The sequence below is a fragment of the Patiria miniata genome, unplaced genomic scaffold (genome assembly GCF_015706575.1).
Source record: "Patiria miniata isolate m_02_andy unplaced genomic scaffold, ASM1570657v1 HiC_scaffold_16, whole genome shotgun sequence".
NCBI classification, from domain to species: domain Eukaryota; kingdom Metazoa; phylum Echinodermata; class Asteroidea; order Valvatida; family Asterinidae; genus Patiria; species Patiria miniata.
In genome coordinates, this window is record NW_024037054.1 from 2,769,668 (window position 1) to 2,784,151 (window position 14,484).

At 40.6% G+C, this 14,484-nt stretch overlaps 1 protein-coding gene across 1 annotated transcript; it reads left to right on the forward strand.

Moving 5' to 3' along the window:
- The first annotated feature begins 1,943 nt into the window (after positions 1-1,943).
- On the forward strand, positions 1,944-12,541 carry LOC119722663 (prenylcysteine oxidase-like). The gene is made up of 5 exons (XM_038192902.1): positions 1,944-2,293; positions 5,923-6,129; positions 7,679-7,853; positions 9,129-9,340; positions 11,704-12,541. The coding sequence occupies exons 1-5, from the start codon at positions 2,107-2,109 to the stop codon at positions 12,501-12,503; spliced, it is 1,581 nt and encodes a 526-aa protein (XP_038048830.1). The 5' UTR covers positions 1,944-2,106; the 3' UTR covers positions 12,504-12,541.
- Positions 12,542-14,484: the final 1,943 nt, after the last annotated feature.

Here is a 14,484-nt window from a genome sequence, read left to right on the forward strand (position 1 = left end):
AATACGAATGTAGGAAATCTAATGTACAGATATTTCATACTTTCATTTATAACATTCATATTTTGTACATTTGTTCATATTTTGGGTTTTATATATATTTCAGTCATGTAAAGAACAAACGAATGCTTCATGTATACACTGTTATTTTTCTCTCGAATATGTAAATGATGTAAATTGTATATACGACTTGCCAATATTTATTCTTACTTCACACGATATTATGCTATTATTACTAGTAAACATACAGCAAAGAATAAATCAACAACAATGGGCATAACTGATGCCTTTTGAAGATGAACCAACAAGTCTCTTTTTTACATTTTGAGTTTTAATATTTTATTGTCTTTTGTTACCAAAAAACCCCAACTAATTTACAGAACCATGATATTTCTGTAATTGTACAACTTAGACGTACCAGTGTCAGTGTTCTTAGTGTGATACATGGTGTCTAAAAAACCGAATCCTCAAAACTCCCTCTTTTTCACAGCTTTTATAGTTCATTTGCTTTTCAACAACGAAAACATCTTTCCAATCGGGTAAATATTTATTGAGTTATGGACAATTTCAAATTTTTAGTTGCTGTGATATTCTTGAGTGAATTTTACCGACTCAACCAGAACCAGAAAATAAGTGCCGATTTTTTCAATCTGTCCACGGTCTCAATTGTCTTTTTTTATGTAATGGATTTGGGGTGAGGGTAGTTTTGCTTTCTTTAATGTTTTAATCTTTCTTTCTTTCTTTTTTTTTTTTTTTTTGGGGGGGGGGCAACAATGGTCACTTATTCTTTTGAAAGTAATGGTAGTCCTGAAAAGGACTGTTTGGTTAACTTCTTGGATGTTTACTGTGCTGCTCTGTCTCTGCCCTCTACTTGGTAGCCCTTTTTCACAAATGCACAAATTAATGCAGGTTTCGGACCGTGTTCTTTTTGCGGCAGTCAAAATATCAGTCCCCGTGGACAAAACGAAAAAGCGATACTTGTATTTCAATATTTCCCCGATTGGAAAGATTTTTTCGGTGTTGAAAAGCTAATAAATACGCTCTGAATGTGTATCGATATTTGCGATGTATTCTTTTTTTAAGCTGTGAAAAAGAGGGGGCTTTGAGGGTTCGGTGTTTTTGTTTTTTGTGTGGGTTTTTTTTAGGCACCATGTAGTACAAATGGAGAGGGGATCATAATAATGATCTATCGTTTGTGCGAATGTTATAGAAAAAATCGCATTCAAAAAAATTCCCGAGTCAAATTAAAGCAGGACAAAACCAAAAGGAAACTTCTGTGAATCATTTTCCGAGTCATTTTGACCCAGAAAGTATCAGAACAAACAGAACACGGGCCAATCAAATCAGGGACTTTTTAGAAAGCGCCATAAAATCCTTTTCCATGAATTCCGAATTATCGTATAAGTTGTATGACGCTTTACAAAGTACCCCCAGATGGGTTTTGATGAAATTTTCGAGTAGGAAAGATCAACAAATTAAAAGCCTCTAACCGTCACCGATATGTTAAGTTTTTTAAGAGCCTACTCAATGCTGGGCCAAATGTTAGGAGCTGCTCAGAAAATATGACTGAGCAAAATCTTTTTGTTTTTAACGTTGACAATCTGCTGAAAATCTGAAATCCAGTCATACTTAGCAGAATACATCACATGACATTTTTGTCGGGTAATTTACCCGACAATGATTATTCTTTGCTTAGCAAATGTGTTTGCTAACTTAGCTCCAAGAAATTGGCCCTTGTTTGATAGCTTGTGAAAGAAACCCTTAAACCCTGCCGGGCAGCTGGTGGGAGCCAAACGATCGTAATAATGCGATTAATGCCACAACAACGATATAATAATGACACACAAATCGCCCCCCCCCCCCCCCCCGGCCCCGGCCGCGCCCCCAGCAAACGCGCAGCCAGTGCATTAGGATAGAGGGCGCTATAATAATAGACATAAGGGTTGAAGGGTTGAAGGTCACGCACGAATTTTGGGGAGAACCAAAACATTGGCAACCATTGGCATAACTTGATTGTCTCGGATTTCATTGTAACTCTGTTACTTTGTTACTGCTAGGTCTTCTGCTAAGTAAAGGTGTATTGCGAGTACTCTTTTGTAAGCCTTCATCATGAGATTCCGGATGAATTTGAAGCGTAGTTGTGCTGCCTTTCTGGCTCTGTCGTCGGGGTCGGTTTTGTCCATTCTCGTTGGGAGCTTGGCGGGGTTTGGCTGCAATCCGATGATTGCTAGTGCTGCCGAAGTGCCACACGATTCACAGTCACACCGTCACGGTGGGGTGGAGAAACCACGAATAGGTAAGACAAGTACAACTCCGAAGTACAATCAACATCACGAACATGATCAATTTTGACCCTGTCACTGCCTGTCATTAGCCCCACTAGTGTGGCCGTCGGTTGCTGCGCTGAACCTTTGGCCACACACCGTGGTACCGCGCGCTACTGAGGACAAAGTTTTCATAAAAATTCAGGGCAGTTTCTTACATTCTCAGTTTCTTACTTTCTTATGGTTGTATTCTATGATGTCTCACCTGTCACTTCTGGGATGCTTAGGTCTAATGATGTTCCATTTTCCGAGATATTCTTCAATCTTTCTGGAGCCCATATGCACTCGTGAAACGTCTGGTGGTGGCAGCCATTTTGAATGTGACAAGAGATGACCTCAAGCTGTGACGTCGCGTGTATGCAAATTGCTTGTCGAGGGCGCGAGTTGCAAATGCGACGGCTGTTTTCTGTGCCGTAGATCCTGAATAGAGATCGGTGCACGTGGCCCCCTGACGATAAATGCATGGTACAGGAAACAGCCGTCGCATTTGCAACTCGCGCCCTCGCGCGCTCGACAAGCAATTTGCATACACGCGACGTCACAGCTTGAGGTCATCTCTTGTCACATTCAAAATGGCTGCCACCACCAGACGTTTCACGAGTGCATATGGGCTCCAGAAAGATTGAAGAATATCTCGGAAAATGGAACATCATTAGACCTAAGCATCCCAGAAGTGACAGGTGAGACATCATAGAATACAACCATAAGAAAGTAAGAAACTGAGAATGTAAGAAACTGCCCTGAATTTTTATGAAAACTTTGTCCTCAGTAGCGCGCGGTACCACGGTGTGTGGCCAAAGGTTCAGCGCAGCATACCGACGGCCACACTAGTGGGGCTAGCCGTCGGTATGCTGCGCTGAACCTAAGGCCACACACCGTGGTCCGCGCACTACTGAGGACGTTTTCATAAAATTTGCAGGGAATTTCTTACATATGGTTGTATTCTACGATGTCCCATCTATCACTTCTGGGATGCTTAGATGTAATGATGTTCAATCTTCCGAGATATTCTTGAATCTTTCTGGAGCCCATATGCACTCGTGAAACGTCCGGTGATGGCAGCCATTTTGAATGTGACAAGAGATGACCTCAAGCTGTGACGTCGCGTTTATGCAAATTGCTTGTCGAGCGAGGGCGCGGCGCGAGTTGCAAATGCGACGGCTGTTTCCTGTACCATGCATTTATCGTCTGGGGGCCACGAGCACTGATCTCTATTCAGGATCTACGGCACAGGAAACAGCCGTCGCATTTGCAACTCGCGCCGCGCCCTCGCTCGACAAGCAATTTGCATAAACGCGACGTCACAGCTTGAGGTCATCTCTTGTCACATTCAAAATGGCTGCCATCACCGGACGTTTCACGAGTGCATATGGGCTCCAGAAAGATTCAAGAATACCTCGGAAAATTGAACATCATTACACCTAAGCATCCCAGAAGTGATAGATGGGACATCGTAGAATAAAACCATATGTAAGAAATTCCCTGCAAATTTTAAGAAAACGTCCTCAGTAGTGCTCGGACCACGGTGTGTGGCCTTAGGTTCAGCGCAGCATACCGACGGCCACACTAGTGGGGCTATGCCTGTCATATGAATGATGCACTCGGGTATCGTCAGACCAGTCCTAAAGCTACGCTTTGGTCATAAGTTTTAAAATCCGACATCTTAAAAACTGTCTCCATTGATTGGGATGATCAGAATAACAATATCATTGGGATCTACATTTAATAGGTAAATATGTATAAAAGGTATTTATATAAATATGTAAATTTAAGCCCTTGTATAAATCTCGAAAATAGGATATTGAAAATAATCTTGAAATTACGAAAAGTGTATCGGCATTGAAAACAAGAAAGGAAAATGAAAAAAAATTGTTTGAAAAGCTCAGATAATTTCCTAAAGCCAACAAGTCTTAAGTTATTAAAAAAAAAAATGTTAATATTGAGTTACATGGCCCGGACAGCACATATTTTTCATGAAGCGTCCCCTGCGCAGAATTAGGCAGGATTATTTTCTACAACGCCAAAACTGCACGCTTTGGAATTCCCCGCTTGCTGCCACAAATAAAGAGATTTCGCTTTGTTAATCAGTACGGTGGTTGATCGTAAGCCAACAATATAAGTTTCGTTGAGGAAAAGAGTGGTTGCTTTGCTATTTTTAAGCTACTTGGTTGCAAAGCCTTATCTGCGCAGAAATCGGAGGATCGAGGATATCACTATTTGTGTGAAGTGGTAAAAAACTGGTGGTAGAGGACGGGGCTTGGGGAATAATTTTCAATGTCTAATTTAACTCTAAACTTAATTTCACAATGATGTGCTGCTATGTAAAATGGTAACAAATTTGTCCAATTAAAGATTCGGCAATCATGTATCTACGGGCCCGGTTCCTATACTAGTCATGCTAGTCCGAGTAATTTGGACCCAACTTATCACCTTTTTTAACATTCGGACATGGTCTGGCGATAGTAGGGTCCAAGCTAAACCGTTGCCATCGCTTGACACAATTCTGTTCTTGACCCCCCCCCCCCCCCAAAAAAAAATCTGTTCTTGACCCAAACATCAGATTTCACCCTCAAAACGGCCTCCAAATAACTAGACTCTAATTTTATCGAAACTAAACATGGGCCCTACACTACATGATTGCCAAAGATTCCCATATCTGGCCATCACTCATTTTTCCCTTCAGTGACCTATCAGCCATCACAAAGTGATAATATGTCCTAAAAAGTCAATATTATATAGCAGGGAAAATATTGAAGTAGGCCTATTTACTGAAAAAACACTTAGAAATTTTCAGACCAGTCTCATAGGGTTTGTGCACAGGGTGACAAGTGATGGCCAGATATGGGAATCTTTCCCGCCCTTTTAATGTGATTTGGACATGGTCTAATGAGACCAAATGTTAAAAAGGTGATAAGTAGGGTCCAAGTTACTCGAACTAGTAACAAATAAAGTGTGAAAAGAAATACTAATGTTAGTATTCATTACACTAGCAAAAGTTGCTCACTTAATGATGTCATGATGGTCAAATTTTTCCCGTAGAGTTGGACATTTGCTAGTTTAATCTCTCAGAATTCAAATCAAGCCACAACAGGTTAGGCCTAATAAGCCACTTCGGAGTTACAAGTGCGCGTGTACACAGTCAGATTCAACGATTTAGTGTCCAAAAAAAAAGGTAGATAAATGCACACAAGTCTATGGGGGAACTGAATCCACATTTTGCAATTTTTTAACTTATAAAGAAGATGGAAACGTTTGTTCGCACAAAAGTTGGAGCTTGCAAAACATCTTAAACCATGCTGTGGTTAAAAACAATCAATATTTTGGATGTATAACTTCAAAAAGCAAACTTTTCTTTGATTTCATTGGTACCCCGCTATGATTTTGCAATGGACAAGTGGATCAAAAATCGTTTCACAACTCCGTTAACATGTCAATCAAGTGATGAGTTACATACTATTTAAACGCCTTCCATTGTCATTGTTTACCACCATTTCTCATGACCTGATGATTCATGATTGAAAATATGCATAATTTGCAAAGGGTTTATACCCATAGGCTGTTGAGATATCACTGATTTTCCGTTTCTTTTCAATTTTTGAAGCTATAATTGGAGGTGGTGTAGGTGGCACATCAGCAGCCTATTTCCTCCGCAAGCTTCTCGGGTCGTCAGCGTCCATTGATCTGTACGAGCCGCATGTGATTGGTGGACGAGTGGCCACTGTGAACATCGCGGGGCGTGACTATGAGAGTGGTGGCAGCATTATCCATCCCAAAAATAAGTACATGGTCGACTTCCGTCAGGAATTTGGTAAGAAACTGAAATGACAGTGTCACTGATTGTTTCTTCAAATTTTCAAAGGTCTGGGTCACAGAATGTAGGCATAATGTCTTACATTTGCAGAACAAAAGTTGAAAAAGCCTGTTTATTTACGACGTGGTAGGGATTTTTGCCTTGCCTGTACGTATTTCCAGCATTTTGAGCAAATTTGTCAACATAAGACTGGGGCCGCATAAAATGAATATCACATAAGTGACGATTTGCTGTTTGATAATAGGTCCCACACTAATATCAGATTAGATACACACAAGGCGATTCCACACATTTTGAAATAAACATGTGACTGGAATTTTGACGAGCACTCCAGCGGGTCCATTACAAGTCATTACAAGTCTTTCACAAGTCCTCACAAGTCCATTACAAGTCTATCACAAGTCCTCACAAGTCCATTACAAGTCTATCACAAGTCCGCACCAAGTCCATTACAAGTCTATCGTAAGTCCTCACAAGTCCATTACAAGTCTATCACAAGTCCTCACAAGTCCATTACAAGTCTATCACAAGTCCTCACAAGTCCATTACAAGTCTATCACAAGTCCGCACCAAGTCCATTACAAGTCTATTGTAAGTCCTCACAAGTCCATTACAAGTCTATCACAAGTCCTCACAAGTCCATTACAAGTCTATCACAAGTCCTCACAAGTCCATTACAAGTTTATCACAAGTCCGCACCAAGTCCATTACAAGTCTATCGTAAGTCCTCACAAGTCCATTACAAGTCTATCACAAGTCCTCACAAGTCCATTACAAGTCTATCACAAGTCCATTACAAGTCTATCACAAGTCCTCAAAAGTCTTTCACAAGTCCTCACAAGTCCATTACAAGTCTCACAAGTCCTCACAAGTCTATTACAAGTCCTCACAAGTCTATCACAAGTCCTCACACGTCCATCTCAAGTCGTCACAAGACCATTATAAGTCTATCATAAGTCCTCACAAGTCCTTTACAAGTCGATCACAAGTCCTCACAAGTCCGTTACAAGTCCATCACAAGTCCTCACAAGACCATTACTAGTCTATCATAAGTCCTCACATGTCCTCACAAGTCGATCACAAGTCCTTGCAAGTCAATTACCAACCCATCAGAAGTCCTAACAAGTCCATCAGAAATCCTCACAAGTTCATCACAAGTCCTCACAAGTCCATCACAAGCCATTATAATAAGCCCATAACAAGTAATCACAAATCTATAACGAATCCTCACAAGTCCATTACAAGTCCTCACAAGTCCATTTCAAGTCCTCACAAGTCCATCAGGAGTCCTTGCAAGTCCATCACAAACAAGTTCATCTCAAGTCCTCACAAGTCCTCACAAGTCATTCAGTCACATGTCAAGTCACAAGCTATATTCCAGTGAACTGTGAGGAAAGCATTCGTTTGTTATTGTCCATCCCCTGGACTTTCGAATGGACCTTTAATTTACTTGTTGCCAGACTTGTGATAGACTCACCTACAGCACTGCCACAGACTGCCTCATACAGCATGAACTGTGATTCAATCACCTCTCTTGATCGTGCAGGCCTGAAGGAGAGAGCAAAGCATGACAGACCAGCGGGGTTCTACAATGGCGAAGAGTTTGTCTTTACAGAGAGCAACTGGGCCGTTATAACCATGCTGCGTTTGCTATGGCGCTATGGGTTGGATTGCTTTTACATTTACAGGCATGTCGATACCATGCTCACTGCATTTAGCAGGTACGTGATATTTTGAGGTAGAAGAAAGTGAGATGATATCATTGACTTTCTTTTAAACTTTTTCTGTTGTGGATGTCTGTGTGTAGGATAGTGTGATAGTATTTCAGTCAGGTTAACTTGAAAACAAGCTGACTACAGCTACATGTAAATCAGCTGAGGGTAAGTTTTCTGGTCAAATGTGGCTTCATTTATTTAAAGAGTGAAGTAGATATATATACAAACAAAAGTACTATCTTGTATGTACAAGACGTTTATCCAAGAAGGCAGTGTTTTGCTAATGCTGACGGTTTTATTGTGTACAGAGTCAAAATTTCAATTAGTCTGGTTAACAGTATCCTTTGACTATGTACTGTACGTACTCTTCAACATATTCATTTATTTATATATTCAAACAAGATTTGAACTTGTATCTTCTATTTTAACTCAAACCTACTTTTTGTCCTATTTTGGTTGTCTGCAACCGCTGCAAAGAAGACTTAAATTACGGTTTGCTTTTGCACACAAACATATCCACCTTGCAAGTAGACTGGTTCCTGGTCTCTACCTTATTGATTCTGATTGGGGTAGGAACCAGTCTAACCTGTTGAGCTGCAAACAAATAAAAATGTACAACTTATTCCAAAAATAATTGTTCCCTTTTTTTCTTCAAATAAATCACAACAAGGGAACCTGACTAGGTGCATTATAATAATATTTTAAGGTTGAAAAAAGTAATTGACTGAAGCAGGGTTTGAACCTGCGACCCCCGGATTGCCGTTCCGGTTCTCTGCCAACTGAGCTATCCAGCCCTATGTTGGCGGTTCCCCAGTTTGCCAATGTCTCTGTCCAACATATCTCTCATTCAAAGCGAATAACTTCTGAATAAGCCAGAAATAGAGTAATTAAAACAAACGTGTATATTTAAGGATGAAACTTTTGAAAATAGCATGGTAAGTAAAGTAAAGTCTGTCACGAGCCAATGTGGCCCATCAGGCCGGCGTTTATCTCCAGTTTCAGTAGCATGAAACGACCGAGAATATTTCAATTCCCCCTGGACGGGATGCTAGTCCATCACAGGTTACTCCCCAGCTAATGCCGGTACCCATTTATACTCCTGGGTGGAGAGAGGCAAGTGGAGATGAAGTGGCTTGCCCAAGGACAGAATATATAACCAGCAGCTGGATTCGAACCCTTGATCCTCTGATCATGAGTCACGAACGCTAACCACTTGGCCACACTCCCCCAAAATAGCACGGCCAGTATCTTTAATAATGTTACTCTTTTTTTATGCCACAGGATTTATCAGCTGCAAGATGAGGGCCAGGCATTTGACAGCCCTGCTGACATGCTGCGTGCCATGGGCGGGGATGAGTTCGTTGAGTGGACGCACGCACCCCTGCAGCAGGTGTTGAAGCAACAAGGCTTCTCAGATCGTTTCATCAATGAGGTTGCGTCTGTGGCAATGAGAAACAACTACGGACAGAGTATCAACATGACAGCGTTCGCAGGTACGAGTGAAACTGAAGCCGTGTTCGCATTGGACGTCATTTGGTAAAAAGATGAGGGTGATTTTTCCAAATTTAAGTCCAGTGCGAACACGGTTACTTTTCCTAAGTCCAGTGGTTATTTTTATTGGCAAAACTCTGCCAATTAAACCTTACCCTCCTTAACCCTCCAGAGTCCTTTGGGCAGTTTTGGAGGATTTTGGAGGATTGATGATGAATGCAACATACAATTGTGGAAGATTGAGGGCACATGGACATTCAGTAACCCTAACTCCCTGGGCCTTTTTGCTAGGATGTAGCCTCAATCCTTCAAAATCCTCCAATTGGCCTCATGGAAAAATAGCAACATAATAGCCTCAATCCTGCAAATTCCTCCATTATTTCTTGAATATGGTCCGTGGAGGGGTGACCACTGCCTCAATCCTGCAAAATCCTGCGACAGTGACTCTCAATATGTTGAGGCTTGGCCAGTGACATCCTGGAGCAGTACGGAGGATTTCAAGCACAATCCAGGCCTATATTTATGCATGGCTGAGCAAAAACAACACAAGGTCCGGCCCAAGACCTTGACAAAGTGCATCCTACAAAATCAGTAACGCACTTTTGTCATGTAACCTCAATCCTCCAAATTCCTCCACTTTGGCAAAGAGGATTTTGAAGGATGCAGGGCGGTTAGGGTTAACGTTTGTTTTTGGAGGATTGAGGATGAATGGTGTTTGAAGGAGAGGAGGATTTTGGGGGATTGAGGTTGAATGCATTTTGAGAGGGTATCCTTCATTTGAACATAAGTCCAACAGTTTTGAGGAATTTGGAGGATTGAGGATGGTTCCTGGCAAAAAGGGCCTAGGGGGTTAGGATTAAACCTGACCAGTCAATATTCCGCAGATGAAAAGTCCTGTGTAAGCAGTGCACAATAAGGCAGGGTCCGGGAACCAGTCTACTTGCAGGTTGGTTTGCTGTTCCTTAATGCAGCTGGTCACTTGCAAATGTGGTCAAGACGCCGCAGCGGTAGAGGGCGCTATCATGAACCAAATCCAGTCTTTGTTATTCTGACACTCGGACCCAAGACATTCTAATCATATCTCATGTTTGCTATATTTTAGCTAATGTTCATGCATGAGGTATGCTTAGACTTCCTCGAGTCTGGGAGCCGAAATTGCTAAGACTGGATTTGATTCATCTTGTTGATAGCGCCCCCTACAACAGTGGCTGCTGAACCGCACTTATACAAGAGACCGGCTACATGAACATTGAGGGGAACAAAGACCCAAATCCAGTCTTGGATCAAGACTATCGTTGTGCATGAAGTTGCACTACTACATCTTAATATCAGGGTTCGACCATAACTTTTTTTTTCACTAGCCAGCCCGACTACTGAAACAGACCCTCAACTAGCTTGCGGGCATTTTCACTAGTCCGCAAGTTTTTTTTTCCTTTATAGAGTGTCTCATAAACAACAATGTGCACACATGTAAAACATGTATAGAGCCTGAAAGTTGACCCCTGGTGGTCCACTTCAGGGCCCCTCGAAAAGGAAACTTTTTGAAATTAGTTTTGGTACATTAATTTCTCAGGAAAATTACCCTCAAATTTTTATGGAAACTTAAAAATCACACGACATGAAAGAGAAATATCTTGCCAAAATTTGACCTCTCACTTCCGAAAACTTCCGTATGGACTCGTGGAACTTGATCACTCTTTCAAGCATGACAATTTATGAAATAATTTTGTGGCGGTCATTGGGTAAAAACTGAAACTTAAACAGGAGACTCGAATGTCTTTTGGGACGGACAATATTTTGAATATTAAACTTGAAGGATTTATTTTCATTTACAAACAAATCTAAAACGACCGTTGATAAGAACTGTATTAAAACGTGATCCAAACGAGCCTGAATAATCTTGGATGTAGGTAGGTAATTCTTTGCGTCATCGTTTTTTGTTCTCGCGCAAGTACGCAATGTGAAAACAGACGTGATCCAACAAGGCAACCTTGGAATGAAAATAGGTTGTATTAAAGTAAAATTTGTTTTTACCCATTTGCAACTGATTTCTGATGTATTCTGAGGCAATTTTGTTGGTGTTTTTAATAAACAGATCTAATAATTTAACCCTATTAAACAGATGATAAAATTATACACAAATTGATACAGGTTTGCTTTCTGAATTTCATGATTTATTGCTTTCCGTCTTTTCACTTTTGCTGTATCCCAATATTTTTTTTGACTCACCAGCCGGGCTACTTAAGGAAAAGTTTGACTAGCCCGCCATCGTTTTGACTAGCATTTGGCTAGAGGGCTACCACTAATTTTGAACCCTGCTTAATATCCTGCAGCTAGACAACAGTTTTAATTTTCTCATTGACAGGTATGGTATCCTTAGCAGGGGTGCAGCCTGGACTATGGGCTGTCCAAGGAGGGAACAAGCTAATCCCAGAAGCCCTTCTGAATTCTTCTCAGGCTCTTTGGCATCACGCCAAGGTGAGCTCTGTCAAGAACACCACCAAGGGAGGCGAGACCACGTTCAAGGTGACAGCGGTGGGCCCTGATCCCAACCAAGTCTCAACAGCAGAGTATGATGTGGTGATTGTAGCAACACCGCTTACCCCCGGCGTGGGATCTAAGATCGAGTTCCAGGGTTTTACGCCGAGTATCGGGCTGTTTGGTGGTCGTTACCAACGCACCGTGGCAACTTTCATCCACGGCCAGACAGACCCGGAAGCGTTTGGGAAAAAGCGGGATGAGTTTCTCCCCGACGTGGAAACGACTCGCAACATCAGTCTCGAAATCCGCACACTCGCACAGAATTCCCCCGTGGATACAACGCAAGGGGAACAGAAGACTAAAGATGCGAGCGCCGCGGTGTACAAGATATTTTCTGGGGATCAGTTAAGCGAGAAACAGATCCAGACTCTGTTTGTGTCACATGACAGTGAGGAGGTTGTCGATTGGCTGGCATATCCACATTACACAGTGGATGACAGCTTGCCGCCGTTCGTCTTAAGTGAGGGATTGTATTACATTAACGGCATCGAGTGGGCCGCTAGTGCGATGGAAATGTCCGTGATTGGGGCTCGGAATGTCGCCTTGCTGGTTGGAAAACACTGGCAAAGAACCAAGTCACCGGCCAAAATTCCCAGTGAAAAGCCAATGAATGGCGAGTTGTAGGCCTTAACTACAATGTGGTTTTTAAGAAACAAGACAAAGCAATCCTAGTCAACTCTATTCAATAGATTCAGAATGGTTATTCACTGAAAGTCTTTTCGTGCATGTGACCTACGCAATGGGCTGGTTAGCCCATTCGTTGGCATTGCAGAGTAAGTCCTATGCACATATTTGGGCTAAGGTGAGACTTAAGCAAGTCTAAATCACAAGTGCCAGTAGAGTCAGTCTATCAGTCAGTCAGTCAGTCAGGTGCTAGGAGGAGTATATGTGATGCGATCAAGCTAAATGAGTTGTTTGTCGGGAACATTTATTTGGAGATTCAGGCCAAAATAGGGCCACTTCATCACATCTCTTGGTGTTCTGCCTTCCATAATTTTTTAACTAAAGATGGTATCAGCATGCGGTTTATACAGCAGTAATGCTGAGATTGTGCTCTTTTCAAATCCGTAAAAAAAAATGTGACAAACAACTCATTTAGCTTGATTGCATCACATATGCTGCCCCTCTAAAACTTGCAAAAGTACTAAATATTCCCTTGCACTCTCCCAATAAACCTCAGGAAAGCAAAATTACTCTGGGAGATGATAAAAGATGAAATGAAATTTAAAACTTATGTATGTAAATAAAACATTTGGAGGGAAAATGCCACATTTCAATAAAATTGATTTGAAGCTTTAAGATTTTATAAAATGGCCACTTTAAAAAAATTGCCTGTTTGTAGTAGACCAAGATATCAAGCTCATTCATTTATATCATGTTTAGTTATTGTTAATACAATTGCAAAATTATTTTTAAAATGAAATTCATGACATATTTGTTTAACAATATGAGCATTGTTTTAGCTTAAAATTTAATAGATCGTAAAAAGTATTGCAAATATTTTAGTAAACATAAAAAGGTGTAGATTTAGAATTGTTAAGAACGTGCGAGTGTATATTTAGAACAAAAGAAAAATTATTTGAAACAATATTATAGATGTTACTCCTTTTATTTTTCTCAGGAATGCACCATCAATAAATGTTACATCTTGAATTCTGTGATTTACATGATTCGGTTAATCTACAATGACGTGTCTGATTTAAGGCTGAAACATTTATTTTTAAGACGGCGGATGTATTGAATCTTGAATTTTTAAATTCCTTCCTAAATGTCAAATTTTCATCTGTGTGCACCGTGAAAAAGCCATTTTATGAAGGCGGATGCCATGTTATACGCAAGGATTGTGTTTAAAAAATTATAAGGTCGGTGGAAAGGATCACAAACTGCACCGAAAGGTGTAACTTTTCCCTCATCTTAAGGCAAGAAGTTGGTCAAAATGTCAGCTTAGCCCTAACCATCCCCAACCCTTCAAAATCCAACTGCAGGATTTGTTGGAATCTGTTGGAGTGAGTACTGCTCTAATAAAACTGATTATGCTTTACATGGGGTTAGGCATACCACCAATAATCAGAGTCCAACAGTTGGGTGTTGAGTTACCATATGGAGTTGGAATTTGCAGGAGTGAGGAAAGATACTAGTAAGTCACTCAAGGGGTTAGGGACAATTTAAAACGACTACATGCATGACATGTACAATCCCACTACAACAGTTATGTTGTAATGTTGTTAATCAACTCCAAACACTTTGTTTTGACCCATATGGCTCTTGCTATTTAATTCATTTATTAAAAACTCTTTAAATAAAAAACAATTTGCAAGCACTGATTGATTTTTTTGCTAAAGAAGATACATGTATCTATAAAGAACGATTCTTGACAGGACTTTACTATAAATTAATATCATTCATTATATATGTACAAATAATGCTTGGTTTTCAAATAGTTTCTTCAAATGTAAAGAAATTATTTTTTTTATAATAGAAATGTAGAATTATACGTAAAATAAAATCTGTTTTGTCATTTGTATTTCAAATCTGGTTAAAAAATTGTAAATGTAGTTTCAGTATCAGTAAGCTAATAACTTTCTCTTTCAGTGGAAGACATTTT